Source organism: Ochotona curzoniae, unplaced genomic scaffold (assembly GCF_017591425.1).
Source record: "Ochotona curzoniae isolate NIBS_2020 unplaced genomic scaffold, NIBS_Ocur_1.0 contig_4516, whole genome shotgun sequence".
NCBI lineage: Eukaryota > Metazoa > Chordata > Mammalia > Lagomorpha > Ochotonidae > Ochotona > Ochotona curzoniae.
In genome coordinates this window covers 2,861,215-2,883,213 of record NW_024466313.1, presented here as the reverse complement: position 1 = coordinate 2,883,213, position 21,999 = coordinate 2,861,215, and the positions used below count along the sequence as shown (strand labels likewise).

The window sequence follows — 21,999 nt, the reverse complement described above, 5'->3', positions numbered from 1 at the left end:
AAGGCCTGCTTACCTTCTTGACTAATTAAAGAGAAGCCACGTCCACCTCCTCCTGGGGCCCCGGAACCACACACCCGGGCCACCTGATAGCCACGTCCAGCTCGGGTTACGCAGACACCCGCGCTGATGCCACCAGCTGCCATGACCGAAACCACAGGGCCGAGGGCCGAGGGGACGCATTCCCCACCCGGTCTGGCCTTCTGGGAAATCACGACTGCCCCCCACGATGGAGGCTCCTGACACGGTGAGTGCGTGAGCGCAGGGAGGGGCAGCGCTGGACCGCGGCCTGTCCGGGGCGAGGAGGCAGCTTTCTCCCTCGCTTCTCTCATGCCTTCCCATCAGTCCCTAAGTCAAACCGCCTGGTGCTAGCAAGAGACCGTGTTTAGCCAGAAAGCCCAAGGCGGCGGAACAAGCACCCTGAACTAGGTCAGGCCCGTGGGGGCAGGGCGAGGGCTGTGTCCACGGAGCCACTCCCCGGCCTCTCCCCTGGAGGCATCTACAGGGGAAGCTGGGGTCCCCTGAGTCTATGGAGGCTCGCATGGCTCCGCCCGGGTGCCCCCAGACAAAGGATCCAGTGTTGGGGGACAGAGCTTGACTGTCGTCCTAGAAGTCCCCGGCCGCTGCTTCTGAGAGACTAGAGGCCCATCCTTAAACTCGTACAAGGGCAAGGGGCAGGTGGGCGGTGGGTTTGGTGGAACTCCAGGTGAACGCTCGGTGCTTCGGAGGCTGAATGTGTGTTTGGCGGAGCTTGCTGCGGGGACTTTAAAGGTTTATAAAGTTGCAAGGTACGCCCAGCTGCTGCCAACTGCAGGCGGCGGGAGACAGACGCTGCCTGTTCTTGGCTCGGCAGGTGGAGGTGGAGCCGGAGCTCAGAGGGCCTGAGATAGTCACCATGGGGGAGAACGACCCTCCGGCCTCTGAGGCCCCCTTCTCCTTCAGGTCGCTCTTTGGCCTTGATGACTTGAAAATCAGCCCTATTGTACCAGGTAGGTGGGACCGGGGGGAGCTGTGAGATCCCCACCTGGCATCCACAGCGCCAGCCTGGCTGAGTTCCGGGTGGTGGGGGTGAGGGGCTAGGGAGAGGGATGAGGGCCCGGGTGGGGGTCGTGGGCCAAGGCGGGGTTGGGGTGGAGGCAGGCATCGCCCCAGATGTCCCCCCAGCTGGGACCCCTGCCCTGCCTGGCCTGCATGAACCCTGGTGGGAAGGGGCATTTGAGGGGGACAGTCCCTGGCTATATGCCCTGCAGTTCTCCTCTGGTTGGGGGGTTATCAGATTCGGAGGAGGGGCTCATGTCAGTCCTGAGGAGGCAGACCTTGGCCAGGACTTCCTAAGTTCCTACCGGCAAGTCCTGAGCCCCACTGACCACCTCCTGCTTCCGGTGATGGGTGCGGAGACCGCGGATGCACACGCAACAGCCAGCGTGGCTCCCAGCGCTGAGGGCATTCTGGCAGGTGCACCCCAGGACCTGCCACAGGAAGCTGTGGACTGGCTGAACCTGGGCCTGTGGATGGTTAGGTAAACGCAGCTGGGGGCGCAGCCCCTTGGGGCTATGAAGGGCAGTGTGGCAACACCCTCACCAGGTGGCCCAGAAAGCAGAGTGGGGGTTCCCCGGTGACCCCTTTGAAATCCCAGGGCAGCTGGTGGGGAGGTGATTCGGAGAAGAGGGGGTGGAGGAGGACAGCGTCCAAGGAAGCGTGAGGCACGTGGCTTCAATGCGGCTCAGACAGTAGCCTGTAGGTGAGCCAAGGACGGCGCCCCAGGTCCCTGCCCCAAACGCAGCCCTTCCCACTGCGGCATCCTCACCTGTGAGTGCCAATGCCGGACAGCCATGCTGCCGGGGTGCTGCAAGCAGCTCTCATTGGCTTTCTGGCACTTTATTTATTTCCCTTTGAAAGCGATGTACTTTGTGCTGTTTGAAAACTTCTCTGTCGTTAGGTTAATCCAGGATTTTTCAGGTGTGGGTGAACCACAGCTCATGGTCTGCACCCTGTGTTTATGAATAAAGTTTTATTGTCACACATGCTCACATGCATTTGTTCACAGCAGATGAAGTTTTATTGGCACACATTCTCTTTTCCATTCTCTTTCTTGGGCAACCACAGCAGTTCGGAGCAGTAGTAGGCCGTGAAGTCTAACAGGTCTATAGCCTGGGTGTTACATGGAGTTTTCCGTGTTGGAGTGTGTGTAAGTCGTGTGCGTTTATGCTCCCACCCGTTCCTGCCTTCCGGCCTCCTGGGCTGTTGCCCATGCATCCACACTGTTAGTGCCGCCACGCCCGGGGTTCTTGCAGGGAGGAATCTGGACGGATCCACATGCACTCCCGGCCTTCCCTGGCAGCGGCTCGCTTCCTCTCCACCTCTTTGTCCTGCTGCCCTCTCATTCTGCCCAGCCACCTGCTTTCCTTGCTACTTCAAGCTTGCAATCCTCCTGTTCGCCCCTTTTGCAGTTGACCTCCTCACCGCTGGGGGGCAGATGAGGCTGTCCGGTGATTGCAGCTCCAACTGGCGCTGTTGGGGGCCAGACTTGTGGCATCTGGTTTTGCCCTCCACGCATACCAACCACTGAGACCCCTTAGCCTGTGTCATCTAACGAGTCTCTGAGCAGGGAAGCGGATCAGGCATCCCACAGGAGCTGGTGGCTTTGCCCTCCGAGCATCCCAGTGCAGGGACCAGCCCAGATGTGATGGCATGGGTGGGGGGCTGCACTGGAGCCAGACACCCTGAGTTAAGGGCACTGTCGGCTTTCCTAGCAGGCAGCAAGCCTGCGGGGACCCTGCTCTGGGGAAAGCCACCTCGTGAGATGGTCTGAGCAATGGCCACACCCTCTCCGGGCTCCTCCAGCAGGGCTGGAGTATTGGCCTACAGTGCTGGCCTATAGGGGCATCCCTCTGCCAGCTGCCTCCCCTTTCCCAGGACTACACTCTCCCTGTGTTCCTCTCCCACTTTTTTAAAAATTAATTTATTTTTATGTGAAAGGCAGATTTTGCAGAGATGGAGAAAGAACTTCCATCTGCTGGTTCACTCCCCAAATGGTTTCAATGGTCAGAGCTGAGCTGATCCAAAGCCAGGAGCCAGGAGCTTCCCATGTGGGTGCAGGGGCCCAAGGCTTTGGGCCATCCTCCTCTACTTTCCCAGGCTATAAATAAAGAATTGGATCAGAAGTGGAGCAGCTGGGACACGAACCGGCGCCCATATGGGATGCTGATGCCGTAAGGCAGAGGGTTAGCCTGTATGCCGTCATACTGGCCGTTCCTTCTGTCCTTTGTTTAACGTCTGCTCCTCTGTGCATGTCTGTCTCCATGTACACCTGTCCCCTTTGACACCAGACACCCTGCTCCTCTTCACCACCTGCTTCCAGACGTGACTGAATCTGGGGATGCTGGGGGCGCCCCCTCAGAGAGCCATCCCTATGCTGCTCGGGCAGAGCCAGCTTGGAGTGGGAGAGGGTGGAACTGACCTCAGAGACAGCATGGTGCCTTTCCTGGGGCAGATGGCTTCTGGGAGGCCCTGCCTGTGCACAGGGCGAGGCAGGAGCCGGCACTGCCTGTTAGTTAAGGCTGTCAATCAATCGGGGTCCCCCGGCTTCCCTCTGCTTCCCTCTGGTTGGCAGATGCAGACGCAGTGGCCGCCCAGATCCTGTCGCTGCTGCCCCTCAAGTTCTTTCCGATCCTGGTTGTGGGGCTCATCGCGCTGATCCTGGCGCTGGCCATCGGCCTGGGCAGTGAGTACCATGCATGCATTATTGAGCAGGCTCTCAGGTGCCCCCCCCCCGCACCCCACCTTTCAAGAACTTCCCCCGTGTGGCCTTAATTGCCGAAAGCCTCTCAGCTGCTCACCCTGGGTCTTACTTGCCTGCCTGGGTGGGGCCCTGCAGGGCCTGTTGGCCAGGTCGGGGGCTTCGTCACCAGGTCACCTGCTCAGAGGCGGCTGACGGAATAGGATCTCCCTGGTCGGGGAGGGGCAGGGGAACCATGCGGCACAAGCCACAAAGAGGCTTATTCAGGCAGTGCCAAGGATAGCTGCGATTTTTATCCTAAGGCACACGTGGCTTTTGGGAGTGGGGGCGTTGGGGGGAGGGTCTCTCAGGGAACACTCACTCCCTCGGAAGGTGATTCACCACCCCCTTGGAAGTGGGTTTCATAGTCCATTCATCCCCTCCTGGGTGCAGGGCAGAGCTGGGTGCAGACTGCCAGCTGGGCCAGCTCAGCTGGTCGGCCAGCCGCCACAACCCTGGAGTTTCACTCTTGACCCTGAGCCCTGCAGAGTCCGACTTCACCTTGAGTCACGGCCCCTGCAGACAAAGTGGGGTGTGGCAGCCCCAGCCGCCGGAATTCAGCAGAAACTGGGCTGCTGCTGGCAGGTGTTAGGGTGCATCCTTGGTTTCATGCCTGAGTACCACGTGGCAGATGGGCAACGGTCATGGGCTGTGTGCTGCCAGGGCTGTCTGCTCACATCCCCCCACCTCGTCCTCTCATCTTCCTGTCCATCCCAGTCCACTTCGACTGCTCTGGGAAGTACAGGTGTCGTTCCTCGTTCAAGTGCATTGAACTGTCAGCTCGATGTGACGGGGTCTCGGATTGCAGAGACGGGGAGGACGAGTTCCGGTGTGGTAAGGTCTCCTCTGGACTACCCCAACCCCGCCAGCCGCCGTAGAAGTGGGAGGAGGTTGGCAGAACCCAACCTTACCCTTCTCATCTTGGGAACGGCCATTGCCATGGTCAGCGACATCCTCTGCTGGGGTCTGGCAGGCCCTGGCCCTGGAGAAGCCAGGCTGGGGGTTTGGCCTAGGGGACTCTGCCGCAGCTGGTTAGAGTGCACCAACACTAAGACTGGGCATCCATTTGGGAGGTGCCGAGAAAGTGGGGCATGCTGAGGGCCTTGTGGTGGGGGAAGGACTAGGCCCCTCGGCCCGGCCGCTCATGGGCCCCTCCCTGTCACTGGCCAGTGCGGGTAAGTGGCCAGAACGCAGCGCTGCAGGTGTTCACGGCCGCTGCGTGGAGGACCGTGTGCGCCGAGGACTGGAATGGCCACCACGCAGAGGTCGCCTGTACCCAGCTGGGCTTCCCAAGGTGAGCGTGCGGGCATTCACAGCCCACGGGTGAATCCGGAAGGGCAGCAATGATGCCCCCCTTTCCAAGTGGGCTGTTCTCTTGGAACTACCCTCCTGTGGGGACCTGGACAGGCCGGCAAGGCGGGGGTGAGTCCTTGTCGCCAGTTCCCGAAGCCTCCTCACACCACACAGGCTGGACGTGGCAGTGACTGCCATTCCAGTTCAAATTCAAGTTTAGCTACGGCAGCGGCCACTCTGTGAGCACCTTCTCCCAGGTGGACTTACTCAGCAGAGACAAGGAGAGAAAGGTGGTCATTTACACATACAGTGCAGACGCACAGAAAGACGCAGACACACAGACACGCAGACACGCAGACACGCAGACGCCGCACTTCCACCCCCACCCCTCCTGTACTCCAGCTGGCCGCTGAACGCTTTCCCAAGGGGTGTCTCGCAGCTTCCAACCTCGTCCTTGGACCTGCTGCCAGGGGATCCTTGTTGCTCCTCCCCTTCACACGCCCTTCCCTCTCCAAGCCCCAATCCCGAGGCCTCTCTGTTTCATGAGGCAGCACAGCTTCCTGGGGGGCTGCCCCGGGATGGCCCCAGCTCTCCCTCACACACTGGCCACCTTCCACCTCCTGCCCCTGCCCGCACTGTCCGGCCCGCAGGCTCTCCTCACCCCTCTCCTCTCTGCCACCTGCAGGTGGACTGCAGCATGCAAACCCTGGGGCCAAATCTCAGTGCCGGGCCTCAGTGTCCCTTCAGTGACAGGGGTGGCACCGGGGGACAGGCCGTCAGAGCTTGGGGCTCTGAGGCATGGGGCGGTATGTGTGTGAGGCCTGGACCACCTGCCGTCCCAGCCCCAGGCAGCTCTTCCTTACCAGTTCTACCCCTGCCAGCACGCTGAGCCGCCCCGCGGCGTCCTCTGAGGTCATGGTTCCTGCCTCGCGTAGGTCTCCAAGCCCACGGCTGACCGCTGGGCTCTGCCTGGAGTCAGGTGACTCTTCCAGCCCCTCTGTGCTGCACCGCAGCCCCCACATACCTGTTTCTGTACACGGGCGATGTTCACCTTCTTCCCCACAGCCTCTTGCAGGGCGATGCAGGTCCTGCCAGGACTGGTGAAGGGCCTCGTCCCCCCGCCCACCATGCTGGGGTGGGGGCTGCGCTGGGCTGACCACACAGGCCCCTGGTTCTGCATCCTTCCAGGGTGGCTTCTCACCAAGCAAAGGGCATGAAGTGAATGTCCCCTGGGTAGGACCACCCTTCCCATCAGCAGGAAGTGGGTGTGGGCCCTGCCCCCATCAACAGGAAGTGCTGCCCTCTCCAGGGGGCTGTGGCTGAGTGGGCAGGGTGTGGGTCACACCAGACCTTGCTGAGCCATGTGCCCGTCACTCTGTTTGCAGAGGGGGAGCTTTTGATGATCTGGGGTTGGGGTGAGCACAAAAATGACCTCCCCCTGGCTCGGGCTGTGCCAGGAGCAGGGTGACTTCAGCCAGGGGCCATTTCCCTCACGTCCCTGTGTCCCCTCAGCTATGTGAGCTCTGACGACCTCCGAGTGGACCTGCTGGAGGAGCAGTTCCAAGGGGCCTTCGTGGCCATCAACCACCTTCTGCCTGATGACAAGGTGACCGCGCTGCAGCACGCAGTGTACCTGAGGTGAGAGCGCCAGAGGTGTGAGGGAGCCAGAGCAGGGCTTGGGGGACCCGGTCAGCCTGGGCAGATGGCAGGATGGGAGCTCAGCGCGGTCCGAACCCCACCCTGTGCAAGTGTGGCCCCACTGAAAAACTGGGTGCTGGAGGGAAGAGACACAATGACATGCATGAGACGATGTGGCACCTGTCACCTGGCAGGCGGGCAGGGGGCTTGGGGACCAGAAACAAGCAAGCAGGGATGAGGACAGGAAGAAAGGGACTGAGGAAGGGAGAGAAAGAAGGGAGGGAGAGAAAGAGGAGGAAGGATGGGAGAGAAGGAAGGGGAGGAGGGAGGGAGAGATGGAGGGAGGAGAGGAGGTAAGAAGAAAGGCAGGCAGGGACACTGCAGGCATTGAAGCAGCGAAGGCGCCTCTTGGCCTTGTGCTATCTGCTTTCTCCCTTCTCCAGTTGTAGGAAGGTACCGTCATGTACCTCGAGCGGAGAGCCACCTGCTTGCCCCCGGTAGGCGGTGGTGGGGGTCGGGCACAGGCGTTCTGACCCCTGCTGGCTTCCTGGGAGTGTCCTTAGATATGTCCCCTGCTTGGGACCCAGCAGGCTTGCCCGCCTGTCCGTGCACGGTGCAGCAGCCGGCGCCCAGGACCCAGCAGCCAGAGTCCCAAGGGCTCAGCTTGCGGTAGTGGCTCCCCTGCACCACAAGCTGGGGTCACACCCAGCCCTGGCTGCTGCTGGCGGGGGCAGGGCTGTCAGTCAGGGACATCCCCTCCCATGGGCTGTGTGGAGGGCTTCACTGTGAGGTGTGGGGACCATGCGGGGGTCCTGTGAGCCTGCACCCTGCCTCCGCCCCCAACATCAGTGTCCCCAAGGGGGCAGGCCACGGTGAGTGCTGAGGGATCACGGGTCACACCTGCTCGTGTGTGCTCCTCCATTTGCCCTTCAGAACTCAGCCAGGCTTTACGGGACCCTGGGAACCCATGACCCACGCTTGGGGGCAAGGGGCCTAGAATTTGCTCTCTTTTAACTCCAAGATCAAACTTTTTAAATGTGCATGTTAGGCTGGCTTTGGCCACGTGTCACAATTCCTGCTTCTTTCCATTCTAGGGAAGGGTGCACCTCAGGGCGAGTGGTCACCTTGACGTGCATAGGTAAGACCCCAGGGAACCACCAGGCAGCCACTGCTGCCTCAGACCCCCATTGCCAGGTGCCAACTGGGACCCCTGTGTGCACCCCCGGGAGAGCAGGGACGCAGTTTTACCTGTCTGCCTCACCTGTCATGTAGGGGAGGCGGTTGGGCTGAGGCACAGGACAGGTCCATGACCTCTGTCACTATGTGGGGTCCGCAGGGCAGGTACCCCTTACTCCTGGCAGAAGGCGGGGTTCTGCTGCAGGGGCTGGGTCTCAGGAGTCATCGTGGGGTGGGGGAGATGCTTCCCAGCAGGTGCAAGGGTGAGGAGTGGGGTGGGGGAAGATGCTTCCCAGCAGGTGCAAGGGTGAGGAGGGGCCTGTGGAGGGCTGCTCCTGCTGCTGGCGTCCTGCTGCTGCCATCACTCGGGGCCTGGGCACTGGCGGGGTCTGCCAGCACTAGCACAGCTCACCCATGGGAGTCTTTGCTGCCACTGCCTCCTGTACAAGCCCTGCTTGTCCTCAAGTCTCCCTGGGGCCTGCACCTGCCTCTAGTGCCGGAACCCCTGCAGCAGAGTCACCCTGGTCCTTGCTCCACAGCCTGCGGCCGGAGGACGGGCTACAGCCCACGCATTGTAGGTGGCAACGTGTCCTCACTGGCCCAGTGGCCCTGGCAAGTCAGCCTCCAGTTCCAGGGCTACCACCTGTGCGGGGGCTCTGTCATCACGCCCCTGTGGCTCGTCACCGCTGCGCACTGCGTCTATGAGTGAGTCGAGGGGGGGCAGGGACACTGGGTACCGGGAGTGATGCATGGCCCGCAGCTCAGACGGAGGAGGGCAGGCAGGGTGTGCGGTGTGGGGGAACACTTAGCTGCTGAGTGGAAGCAGCAGGTGGCCGTGGCCTTGCTGAGGCTCACCCAAACTTGTACTTACTCACAACACAGCGGATCACACTGCTAAGAGGCAGGGATGGGGGCTGTGCCGTGTGGGACAGGCAGCTCAGGGCAAATGGCACATTGCCTTTCTTTCCTTTTCCTTTTTATAAAAATAAGTTTTAGATTTATTTTTCATTTGAAAGGGAAGATTATGGAGAGGAGAGACAGAAGAGAGAGATCTTCCATTTGCTAATTCACTCCCCAAATGGCCACAACAGCCAGAGCTGAGTTAATCTAAAGCCAGGAGCTTCTTTCGGTTCTCCCGTGCAGGTGCAGGGTCCCAAGGCTTTGGGCTAGCCTCTGCTTTCCCAGGCCACAAGCAGGGAGCTGGCAGGACGCGGACCAGCTGGGACTCGAGCCTGAACTCTGATATGAGATGCTGGTGTTGCTGAGGGCGATTTAATTCGCAGCACATGGGGCGTGCGTCTCCGCCAAGTAGCTTCTCATGGGGACAGAAAAGTCATGGAGAAGACGACCACCCAGGATGGCTCTGTGTCAGCCTCCTCCTGCTGGGCTCACAGCCTGATGGTGCCTTGCAGGCGCCTTGCGGTGACCCCAGGGTTGTATGGTTCTGCAGGTTGGGCAGACTCTGGGAAGGCCCGGCTAGGAAATGCATGGGGCAATCGCAGCTCCGCGCCAGGCCTCGGGGTGACTACAGTCGGGGCCTCCTGCCTGCACCCAGGATTTCCCTGGCTTCACGTCCCCTCTGGCTTCTCGTTTCAGCTTAAACCTTCCCAAGTCCTGGGTGGTGCAGGTGGGGCTGGTCTCCCTGCTCGACAGCCCGGCCCCGTCCCATGTGGTGGAGAAGATCGTCTACCACAGCAAGTACAAGCCCAAGCGGCTGGGCAACGACATCGCCCTGATGAAGCTGGCCGGGCCGTTGGCCTTCGACGGTGCGTCCGCTCCTAAGCCTCCTGAGTCCAGTCCGTGTGTGCATCTCAGCTGTGCCTGGGGATGCTGGGAGAACTGTCCCATGTAGATGCCGTTGGATTGTGGGTCCCGGCCCCTCTCCTGAGCTGCCAGTTCCGGAAGCCCTCCCAGGTGTACCAGATGTCCTATCTGGGCCATATAGGCCTATGCTGGTCTATCTGGGCGCTATCCTCCCACTGGCGCCACCTGCAGGCAGAAAGGGCTTCTGTGAGCTCGCCCACCGGATGCATCTACCAGCCAGTGCCACCCCACTGCTCCAGGCACATGTGGGACAGGCCCTGCCCCTTTCCAAAGGCTCCACCCTCAGAAAAGCTCTCTCCCGACCAGCAGCCCTGAGTCCAGCTCCTCCCAAATGCTTTGCTTCTTGAGGAAGTCAAGTCCCGTCCCCTGGACTTGGTTAAAGGTTAAAAGTCCCATGGCCCCATCACTTCCTGTTAGGACCCCACCCATGCACAGCTGGGCACGTCTCAGTCTCAGCGTGGGGTCACCAAGGCTTCGTGTCTTTAGGATGGTGTGAGTGGCACAGCTCTGCCTGCAGCACACTGGCTGCCCTGGGTGTGTTGGCAAGAACTGTGTGGCAGCACACATGCCCCTAGCATAGCCCCGCAGGACCCAGCATGCCGTGGGCCACATCTGACCCTGCTCACCGAGGGGAGGACAGCCTCATTGGACCTCATGGGACCCATGCATCTCCCATTATCTAGGCTCTGGGTACGGCAGCCTGTGAGGCCTCCTCTGCTTCCTGTCTGGGTGGGGAAGTCAGGCTGCTGCCCCCTGCCAGGGCCCTTGGACTTGTCCAGGAGCTCCGGTAGATGAGTGGCACCTCCCAGGGCTTGGTCATCCCCTGGGGAACCCTGGATTGCTTCCTCTGCTGCGGCTTTGGCAGACTCAAGGCACTGCTCCCCTTCCGCAGAGCTGGTCCAGCCTGTGTGCCTGCCCAACTCCGAGGAGAACTTCCCAGATGGAAAACTGTGCTGGACCTCAGGCTGGGGGGCCACGGAGGATGGAGGTCAGTGTCAGAGATGGGGCTCGAGCCTGCAGGCTGGGACGGATCCCTCCAAAGTCCCAGAATAATGTGTGGCTTTACAATGCTGGCTGGGATGCAGGGTAACTGGTCCACTACTGCTCTGCACACACATCTGGCCAGGCCAGAGCCGGAAGGACAGACCCCGTCCATCCACACAGGGAGTGGCCTCTGGGCAGGCTGAGCAAGGCTGCAGGTGCACTGGTTAGGGTTAGGTGGATGTGGTTGGGCTGGGCTCCCATTTCCTTGGGGCAGTGGGAGACAGCAAATCTCATGGTATGAGGCAGAGATCACAGCTGGCAGGGGTGCCCATCAGGGGCCCCGCCTCCTCCCCACCCTGATAAGGAAGCCCAGGGTGGGGGACTCTGACCTCCACCCCCACACTATTCCCAGCGGAGCAGTGAGTAATCTTACCTGAGACACTTTATGGGGGCTCCTTTGTTCCCTGATGGGCTGGGGGTGCCCTGCCCACCCCTGCCGGTGGCCCAGCCAGGGCCACTCTTGGTTTCCTGCTGACCACTGGCTCGCTGATGGCTCACAAGGCTGTGTAGCAAATCTTCCCTCTGGGGGACTTCAAACTGCTTCCTGGCGTCTGCGAAGGAGGGCAGGGCTTGGTGGGCTTGGAGCAGGCTGGAGAGGTGACCTGGGCTTGGAAGCCCCTGAAGGACTTGTAGGGAGACCCTCACTCCTCGCAGATTGATCACATACTGCCCCAGATCCGGGAGAAGGGAGAGGACATGGCAGGTCTGTCCCTTGCTGGGCGTGAGAAGCGGGGTTCCGAGTGGGCCTGCTGCCGGGTCTCTTGCTGCTGTAGTAGGTGGCCCGAGCGGCAGCTTCTCATCCCAGCTTCTCTGTGAGTGCAGGGAGCCGTGCTTCTGTGGGCAGAGCCAGGTTCTTTCTCACGGTGCTGTCTTGAAGCAGGAGATGCCTCCCCTGTCCTGAACCACGCGGCCGTGCCCCTGATTTCCAACAAGATCTGTAACCGCAGGGAAGTTTACGGTGGCATCATCTCGCCCTCCATGCTATGTGCAGGCTACCTGAAGGGCGGCGTGGACAGCTGCCAGGTACCCATGCCCCCGGGGGTGGTGACAGTGGGCTGGGCTCCAGGGTGGTGACCCAGGCCTGGGGACAGTTCACGGTCCACGCGTCCCTGTGACTGATAGAAAAGCAAATTTACAGGGCGTGGGGAGAGTTTGCTGAAGATAGGCAGCGGGCCTGTGTTTGCCCTGAGCCCCACTCTGCCTGGGGCTGGGTGGTGGGAGGGGCTCACAGATGTCCTGTGGCTGAAGTCTCAGGTTTGGGGGACAATGGAGGCAAGCAGGTTGTTGCAAACTCTTGACTGGGGCGCCAAGTCACGGCAGGTGGGACCCCAACACCTGGTGGGCCACGGGCACACCTACTTCAGGGCACATCCTTGAGCACCCCAGACATCACTGACCTTCGTGGGATCTCCACATCTTGGGGGTCATTCCAGAGGGACCCCAAGGACCTCAGCCTCCTGTGCCTCCCCCTCGCCATGCAGGGAGACAGCGGGGGCCCCCTGGTGTGTCAGCAGAGAAGGCTGTGGAAGCTGGTGGGAGCCACAAGCTTTGGAATCGGCTGTGCCGAGATGAACAAGCCTGGGGTCTACACTCGCGTCACCTCCTTCCTGGACTGGATCCATGAGCAGCTGGAGGTGGGTGGGTTTCCTCTGAACCCCTTCAACCTCCAGCATCCCCTAGGGCGGCCTGAGTCCTGGGGACAGAGAGCTGGGCACTGATTTAGTGGCTCCCGGGTGTGTCAGGCATCTGGGCACAGGTGGGTGTGGCCCCTGCGCACAGAGGAGGAACACTGGCTGAGCCGGAAGGACAGACCCCGTCCATCCACACAGGGAGTGGCCTCTGCGGCAGGCTGAGCAAGGCTGCAGGTGCACTGGTTAGGGTTAGGTGGATGTGGTTGGGATGGGTGGTAAGGACCCGGCACGAGGGTCTTGGGCAGCAGTCCAAGGGAGGCGAGAGTGAAGTGGGGTGACTGCAGGGACCTGCCCATGGCGGCTGGTCAGGCACCTGGGCAGGGAGGAGCCAGCTGGGGACAGCGGGCAGTGGCCGGCAGGAGGGAGGCCTGGCCACCGTGGGGGCCTCCTTCCACCTCCAGGGCAAATATTTGCCAGCTTGACCTCAGACAGTCATCACTTCCTGGACCACTTTCAAAGACATTTTTTCCTCTTCCTAATTGAGGTGAAATTTATGTCATACAAAATTAATCACCTTAAAGGGAATGACTCAGTGGCATTTATTGCTTCCCCCATGGCACGTATCCGGTTCCAGAACGTTCCATCACCCCTCCTTCCCTTGCCTGCTCTCCTCCCTCAGCCTCAGGCATCTGCTTTTGCTTTCTGTGGGTCAAAGGCCAGAGGCTAGGGGGGGGGGCTCAGTGCAGTCCTGCTTTCTCTGCCTTTAGCGAAAAAGCACACCGTGGCTTCCCATGCACATGGGCGAGGCCCTGGGACAGGTCAGTGGGATCCCTGCTGCTGGGAGGTGGGGGGCAGGGAGCTCCCACAGTTTCCAGCTGCAGAAGCAGGTGCCTGCAGCGGGGTCCTGTTTGAGGCCAGCCCTGCGTGCTAGGTCTCCTTTGGGCAGAATCAGTGCCAAGCTGCCCACACGGCGAGCAGGAGCAGTGGCCTCAGAGTGACTCCAGGCCTCAGGTGGCTGGAAGGAGAGTCGGGTGCTCCCAGTGGGCTGCCAGCGCCATGAACACCTGCCCATCACAGATGCTTCCCTGGGAAGCTGACCCTAGGCGGGTAGGGACTACCAAGGGCACGACGACCAAGACCTCATGATCCTATGTGCACTGCAGGTGAGGGTACCTGTAAGTGGTACTCCCACTCTGGCTGAGAAGGGCAGAGCCCCCTGGCCTACTCATCCACCAGGGGTGCCTAAGAGCACCCCTTCCTGGCAGCCCTCCCCAGGGTCTGGGGTAGGGGATGCCCCTGGCGGTGGTGATGCATGGGGCCTCCAGGTCATCCTGAGAAATGCAGCTGAAGTGAGAGGGCTCTCCAGAAGGGTTTTGGGGGACACTGCCATGGGCGTCAACCATGGTGCATGGAGTATCCTCGTGGTGGCTGATGGCTCCCTGCTGCCTCCAGGGTGTCGTAGTCCATGGCATCTCTGCCACCCAGGGCTTGCGTGAAACAGGACCCTGCCAGGGAGGGGCAGCAGATGTTGGAGTGAGCCTCATCTTCCAGGAGGTGTTGTGTCTAAGCCAGGACAGCTGGACACCTTGCTTGGGGCCCCATGCAGGGCCCGGTGTAGGGCTGTAAGAGATAACCCCCCTGTTCTCGCTTGCAGAGGGACCTGCAAACCTGAGGATTGGGGGACCGCGGTCACCTGAGCACCAGGAGCGTCTGTGTGGGATGATGGATGTGAGCTCGTGCCCTCTGCACCTGCTTAGTCGAGCCAGACTGAACTGGTGGAGGGGCCGCTCACCCCCTTGCCGCCTGACACCCCTGCTCCTGAGGCTGCTCATGAGCTCCTGGCCTGCAGATGAACCCGGACGCCCCTTTGCGAACTTCACCATGAGCAGAAGCAGAGGCGCTGCCTGCTGAGTGCTGCCCACTTCCATGCGTCCATCACTGACCCCTGCTGGGAGCGCAGGCACAACTGTTGACCATGCAGGCCACCTGGGGCTGCTCGAGGTCCTGTCTGTGAAGTTTCACGCCTGCAGACAGCAATGTTGACTCCTATCAGGTCCCTGCGCCCGTGGGGGACGCGAATCCCTCTCCTGAAGGCCGAGTCGCACTGCTTGCTGGCACCGTCGGGTCTTGGTCTGTTCTCGGCTCTTGTCAGTCTTTTGTCCCGACCTGCATGCGCTGTGTCACATGAAGCAGCACCCACGGCCCAGGGGCACGAAGCGACGGGTGCTGGCCTTCCTCGGAGCCAGGCAGATTCACCTTTGTCAGCTCAGAGCTCGGCAGGACCAGCGATCACTTCCCAGGCTGCCACGCAACTCCAGCGCAGTGTGAGAGAAATGCGACACAGGACTACCCAGCCCTGCCCAGGGAACAGCAAAGCCAGCAGAGTTTGCAGAGAGCCATGGGTCACCATGTGTCGCGCCCACGTGTCTTACTGCCCAGCAATAAGACGCAGACGCGAGTGAAGCCTTCTGCTGTAAAATTTATTGTGCACAGCAACATGAGGAGGAAAGAGGCGCGGACCCCGGCAGGCTTTCTACTCTTATGTGCTGTCTGGCCCCGCCTCCACCGATGATAGGTCGGCGTCATGATTACGCAGGGTTCTGGGCGACTGGATTCGTCAGTCCCAGTGTTTACGTGCCTGCCGCGCCGCAGCTCACTGCGCATGCGCTAGGCGCCTGCGCAGTACTGCGAAAGCTACGTGACTCTCCACCAAACACCAAGATGTGGCTTCTCTGGCCGGCGCCATTTTGGGTACGGCATGTGGCCAGTACGTACAGAGGCGGCTGGCAACAACCATGAGGCCACCCCGGTTGCCTACCCCTCCACCAGGGTCCACTGAACCACACGCAGGAAGCTGTGGGGTCGGGAGCCCTCCTGATAGCCACACCTCCTGGGGTCTAAGACATATACCTCTCGGGAGACAGTTGCTCGGCAATAATCATTGTTATCCCTGTGGCTGCTGTGGTCCCACTCCTCAGAACAGGTGCAGGACGCTTGGTCAGTGGCAGCAGTGGACCAATTTGCTGGGTTTAAAAAGAGAGAGCAGAGTGTCTCACAGAGTGGGGGGTTCCAGGTGCTTGTGAAGGGAGTCCCGGATGCTCCATTTCCCTGACCCAACTCCCCGCTCAGGCACTTGGCAAGCAGGATCTTACTGAAGATCCAGCGACATGAAGGCAAGGTCTGGGGAAAGAGGGTTGGATGTTGGTTGACAGCTTAGCTGCTGATGCTGCTCGTGGAAATGGCAGCCGTTTTTCCCTGTTCTCATGGGAACATTCCCAGGGCATACTGGGACGCCAGTGGCTGGTGTCTGTAGCAGACACAGTCAGGTACACACACGTGGGGCTGAGTCCAGGCTCCTGCAGTAACACTGACCTGCAAAGAGGTGAGAAGTCCCTGCGTAGCAACGGTGTGGGCCCCAGAACTAAGCCCCGCCCAGGCGGCAGGTGCAGGTTCCCTGACTGCCTTCAGCTACACAGAAGCAAAGGGACGGAGCCGGTGGGTGGAGATGCAGTAAGGAGCGGAGGGGTGAAATGTCCATCTCACACGTTAGCACCGGCCACAGACTCATTCATTTGGGATTACTTCCTGGGTCACGTCTTGCCTGAGCTGTGAGAAGGGGAGCCTCCCCAGCTTGCCAATGTCCTGGCTGCCTGGGACATAAGCCCTTCGTACCTAAAGGGGCGTGTGCGCCAAGCGGGCCTGTCCTGTCCACCTGCTCAGAGTGGCTTCCTGACAGGTGCTGCTTCCCTCCCAGCCCATTGGCCTCAGTGGCCGGAGCCTTCTCTGCCATTTGCAGGTGTGTGAGAGAAGCCGCTTGAGGGCTCCCATGGCACACACCTGTGCACACGTGTCCAGGTTCACACACTAACACTCACGTGGCAGGGCCAGTGTCCATCCATAATCATGCTTCCAGGCCTGGTCCCCTGTGCTAGTTGGGGACCCAGTCACATCTGCTGACACAGGTGGGCTGGGTGATCGGCCATCATGAAGTGAACAGGTCACCTCCCAGGAGCTGCATGAGGCTGGAGTGTCATAAACCAGCACATGTTTGGCTTAAAGCAGGCGAACATTCCCGAAGGTTACAGCTATCACTGGCCACTGCGAGTCTCCATTTAAAGGTACAGAGCAAGGCCCAGCATGGGGACACGTCTTCTGTATTCTGATACATTCTGCCTTAGAGGGTTCCAGACCTGGACAAAGCACCAGGGCCTTGGGGCTATGTTGGGCCTGGCAGTTAAGACACCAGCATTCCTCCTCTGCAGCCGGCGTCGTCTCTTGGTGATGCACACCCGGGTGGTGGCTCAGGGCAAGGGCCTCGCTTCTCTGATCGGTTCCCAGCTCTGGCTTCGTCTGGCCTGGCCCCAGCCATCACACGCAGCTGGGAAGTGAACCAGATGATAAGGAGCTCTTTGTCCCTGCCTCATGTAAATATTCAAGTAAAGAGATGAATAAATAAAGCCAGACACCCCTCAGTGACACTGAAGTTTAGTTTATAGAAAAGCTGTCACAGTTGGGGCCAGTGCTGTGGCAGTGTGTAGGTGTCACCATCCTGTGTGGGCACTGGCTAGAGTCCCGGCTGCACCAGTACTGATCCAGATCCCTGTTTATAGCCTAGGAAAGCAGTGGAGGGTGGGCCAAGGCCTTGGGACCCTGCACCCACGTGGGGGATCCAGAAAAAGCTCCTGGCTTCAGCTGCTGTGCCCATGTGGAGAGTGAGCCAGTGGATGGAAGATTCTCTCTCTCATTCTGACTTCCAAATAAATAAATAATAATAAGCCACCTAGCTGATGCACTTGTGTCGTATCGTGTCGGAGTGCCGGGATTGGATCCCAGCCCCTGCTTTGCTGACCTGAGGGACCGTGGTGGCCACAGGGTGCAGGTGTCGAGGTGGATGCTTCCCCTTCTCACTGCAGCGCTGGGCCTTGAGGTTTTCGTCTTGATGGAATCCAACTGCCCAGTCTCCGCTTGGGCCACACTGGTGAACTCTGCCTCATTGCTGTGCGATGCCTCTGGGTTGGACACGGGGTGTGGGTTCAGGTCAGGCTCATTTTTCCCTCTGCTGATGCCCACCAGTCCCCGCCCTGCTGCGGGCGGGATGTGTCTCTGCTGTCAGTTTGCTCCCAGGCCTTCCCGCCCATCAGCAGGGCCTATTTGTGGGTCCTCTGCGGGTGTGTGTCCCTCTGCCACGGCCACACAGTCTTGCTTGTGGTGAACTTGACCTCGCAGTAACATCTTCCATCAGATTCTTCTTTTTCAAGATAGTTTCAGCTAGTCTGGGCCCTATGTTTTTCACATAAATTTTAGAACAGGCAGAGCAGCGTTGTGCTGTAGAGTTAAGCTAGTTTGAGTCCTGACTGCTCCACTTCCCACCCAGCTCCCTGCTAATGATCATGGGAAAGCAGCAGGGAATGGTCCAAGTGCTTGGGTCGTGGACAACCCTGATGAGGCTCCTGGCTCCTGGTTTCAACCTGCTCAGCTCCAGCTATTGCGGCCGTTGGGAAAGTGAGATGGAAGATTGCCCTCTCAATTTCCATCCCTCTTTCTGTAACTCCGACTTTCAAATATGTAATCTTTTTAAAAAGTTTTAAAATAGGCATTTTTGTATTTCAAAAAATGTTTTGCTGGGATATTGATAGAAATATTGATTTGGGAAAATTGACACCTGTGCTATTTGAGATTTTGAGATTCTAATCTATAAGCATCATCATCTGCCTATTTCTCGGGTATTCTTCAAGTTGATAGTTTTTGGATTTATTTACTTACAGGGTCTGTGGTGGCTCAACAGGCTAATGCTCTACTGTGCAGTGGTGGAGGTCCCGGGTCTGCCTGCAGTGCTGGCATCCCATGTGGGTGCTGGTTCGTGACCCAGCGGACCCACTTCTGAGCCAGCTCCCTGCAGATGGCCTGGGGATGCAGCAGAGGTTGGCCCAAGTGCTCCCACGTTCTCCTGCCAGAGGATTAGGGCTTGGCTCCCGGCTTCTGGCCTGGGTCCAGGTGCCGTAACAGCCCTCAGCTTGGCACACCAGGGAAGCTGGCAGGGGGACCTGGAAGTGGGGATGTGGGTGTCCGTAACCCCCAGTTCAGGTCCCTGGGAGGCCACAGTTAGGAGGACCTCACGTTGGTGGGGATTGTGAACCGTGGCTCAGTCCGTCGGAATTCAAGGTGTACAGGAAGTGAGCCAGTACAGGTTGGGGAGGCAGGTGTGGGGAGGAGGGGGCGTGGCAGTGTGGTCCTCAGCTTCCTGGGCGCGGCTGGGGTGGGACAAGCAGCTGTGGGGGCCGGGAGTGGGGGAAGAGAGGGCCCAGTGGGTGGGGTCGGTGGCTGCCCTTGACCTGGTGCCTCCAATCTAAGAGATTGTGGCAATGGCCTAGCCCTGGACTCGTGTTTGCCTTCAGGGAAGGTGTGGGGAAGCCAGTCACCGGGCCGGCATCTGGTGGCCGTGGTCCCTGAGTCCTTGTCCCTCTCACACCGCCTGACGTGCAGCCCCCAAGCAGCCTGGCAGCAATCAGGTTAGACCCTCTAGCCAGGGCCATGTCAGAAGCGTGGTTAGGGTGTACTAGAGCTCCTTGTGGCTGGGGCCCTTGACTCTGCGGGGCAAGGAGGAACCAGCAGTGGCTGGGGGACACCATGAAGAGGTGCCTGTCAACCTCACTGTGGCCTCTGCTTGGGGGAATCCTGGAGGGAAGAGAAACCGCTAGCACCTACCCCCACTTCCCTGGCATGAGTTGGGTGGGGCAGAGGGAGTGAGAGCAGCTGAGCCCTGCATGCAGTCAGTGGGGAGGACACCTCTGGGGCAGGAGATGGGAGCGAGTGTGAGCAGCTTACCCATGGGCCATCCGTGTCCATGGCGGCCTTGCAGAAGGCTCGGGGTCACCCTGCTTTTCAGGTGAGGAGACGAAAGCCCAGCACTGGGCAAACACAGGATGCCACTACCCAGCTGCGCAGGGCACGGGCACTCAGCTCTGCCTGCCTGCGTCATCACACCCACTGATTCATGCCCAGATACCCACAGCAGCTGCAGCCCAGAGCCAGGAGCAGGCAGGCAGGGGTCTGAGAACCTGAGCATGGCCTCTGCGGCCCAGGTCTGCACCCACAGGCTGCTGGAATCGGAGTGGAGCCAGGAACCCAACGTGGCGGCTGTGTCCGACACGGGATGGAGAGCCTCACTGGAACCTTAAGCTCTAAGCCAAACACCCACCCAATGCTTTCATTGTTTTTTTTTTTAAATTATTATTTATTTATTTTTATTGGAAAGGCAGGTTTACAGACAGAAAAGATACAGAGAGAAAGTCTTCCATCTGCTGGTTCACTCCCCAAGTGGCCTCAAAAGCCAGAGCTGAGCCGATCTGAACAGGAGTCAGGAACTTCTTCCGGGTCTCCCACACGGGTGCAGGGTCCCAAGGCTCTAGGCCAGGCTCGACTGCTTTCCCAGGCCACAGGCAGGGAGCAGGATGCGAAGTGCAGCAGCTGGGATACAAACCAGTGCCCATATGGGATCCGAGTGCATGTAAGATGAAGATTTAGCTGCTAGGCTATCACAATGGGCCGACTGTCATTGCTTTTTTTTTTTTTTAATTAATTAATTTATTTGAAAAGCAGAGTTAGAGAGAGAGAGAGAGAGAGAGATCTATTCAATGCTTACAATAGCTCAGTGTGGGTCAGGCCAAAGCTAGGAACTCCATCCAGGCCTCCCGTGTAGGTGCCGGGTTCCAAGCCCCTGGGCCGTCCTCCACTGCTTCCCAGGCCACAGGCAGGGAGCTGGAGGGAAGTGGAGCAGCCAGGACTCTATCTGGTGCTCAGATGGGGGTGGTGGCACTGGATACAGTAGCTTAACCTACTACACTACTGCACTGCCACCCCCTCTCCCACCACCCCCATACCCCCTACAGAGAGAGGTGATGTTCCTCAGAGCCCAGAGTCTCCCACCAGGGGACAGAGCCAGGAGTCCCCTCTGAACTCCCTTGGAGAGCAGCTCAGTGACACTGGGTGACCAGCACTGCTCTTCTGGCAACAGGGTGGAGTCCGCCCTCCTCCCCTCATGCCCTGGCCCCGTGCGCGGCTCCTTCCGGCCGGCGAGGTCACAGGACTGCTCCGTGGGCAGACCCAGCCCTGCCTGACCGTCTGGGACACCTGCCCCACACACTCGGGTGCTGTCACCTGCGGGTTCACTTTGTTGCTGATCTCTCACTGTGTTCAGTTTCTGGAAGTTCTCTGATGCGTTCCCGCACAGGACGCACGTGTGTGAAAGTGACACATATGTTTATTTGCAAGGCAGGGGGCCAGAGGGAGAGAAAGAGAATCTTCCATCTGCTGGTTCACTCCCCGATGGCCACACGGCTAGGACTGGACCAGGCTAAAGCCGGGAGCTTTTTCTGGGTCTGCGTGTGAGTGTGGCGTCCCAAGCACTTTAGCCATCCTCTGCTGCTTTCTCAGGCCCATCAATAGGGAGTTGGATTGGAAGTGGAGGAGCCAGGGCTCAAACTGCACCCAAACGGCATACAGGCACCACAGGCGGTGGGTTAACCTGTTATGCCATGATTCAGCCCGTTGCTGGCCAGTGGACTCGTAACCACGCCCTGCTGCTCTCCCTCCTCCCCGTGTCCACTTTAGCCTGTTCAGGGCAAGCACCCTTGGCTGCTGCAGCCAGTAGTGGGGACAGGGCTGGTTGTAAAGCCTGCAGGGTTCGAGCCCCGCCTAGCACCACTCGCCTTCCTTTCCCCTCTCTGCCACCTGCTTCCCTGGGTGCCAGGTTTGACCTGCAGCATGAGAGTCATGGAACCGCTGCGGTCACAGGTGCTGTCCCAGGGCCCCACACATGGCAGGTCAGGACGGCCAGTCCAGGAAGGCCAGTCCCGTGGCCCCACATCTCCCAGAGCAGCTTCCCACACTGACTTCAAGGTCAATGGGGGCAGCAGGTGTCTCTTCTGGCCGGTGGGACTATCACTGACCTCTGGCAGAAGAGGTGACGTGTGTCCTGTGGGCCATGCAGCTCTCTCTGTTGGGATGCCTGTGCAACGTGCAACTCTAGAGGCTGGGAAGTGGAAGGGTGTATCGGACCCCTGCCCCCTCCCCCATGGCAGGACTGGGTGGAAGGAAGCCCAGGTGGGAGTGAACAGAAGGAAGACCTGGAGCAGAGGTACTGGGCACCCAGGGCATCCTCCCGTACGGGAGTGGGGGGCAGCACAAGTCCAGACCAGCCGCTATGGCGCCCCAGGTCTCCACATCACTTCATCCATGCCTGCATCCCCAGAGCGACTAAGTGATGGTGAAGGCAGGTGTTGGATTCACATGGGTGAGAGAGAATTCCTGGGCATTGTCTGCAGCAGGCTGAACGGGACCCCCATCCAGCCACGAGCAGCTCTACACACCATCTGGGAAGGATCTGAGGGCACTGTGCCCACATCTGGGTTTGCCTTGGACCACCAGGGCAGGGCTGTCCCGAGAACACAGGGTGGCTTGCCAGGTTGTCTCTAGGTTGTCCACTCTTAGAAGCAGGTGTAACGTCCCCTCCCACGGGAGGGCCTGGACAACAAGGGCAGGCTGTGAGTCAAGGTCACCTTGGAGGAGACTCCCCGCTCCCCCGTGATCTCCCTCCATCAGGATGACTACACTGCACTT

At 59.8% G+C, this 21,999-nt stretch overlaps 1 protein-coding gene across 2 annotated transcripts; it reads left to right on the top strand.

The window, feature by feature from the left end:
* The first annotated feature begins 856 nt into the window (after positions 1-856).
* Positions 857-14,486, top strand: TMPRSS3 (transmembrane serine protease 3). 2 transcript variants are annotated; one of them, XM_040986589.1, is made up of 12 exons: positions 857-986; positions 3,611-3,721; positions 4,493-4,609; positions 4,946-5,069; positions 6,581-6,706; positions 7,801-7,844; positions 8,422-8,587; positions 9,479-9,648; positions 10,599-10,694; positions 11,631-11,773; positions 12,232-12,384; positions 14,036-14,486. In XM_040986589.1, the coding sequence occupies exons 1-12, from the start codon at positions 893-895 to the stop codon at positions 14,051-14,053; spliced, it is 1,362 nt and encodes a 453-aa protein (XP_040842523.1). In that variant the 5' UTR covers positions 857-892; the 3' UTR covers positions 14,054-14,486. The 2 variants fall into 2 exon arrangements, with proteins under 2 accessions (XP_040842523.1, XP_040842522.1); XM_040986588.1 differs by having other exon boundaries at positions 11,628-11,773.
* The last annotated feature ends 7,513 nt before the right edge of the window (positions 14,487-21,999 follow it).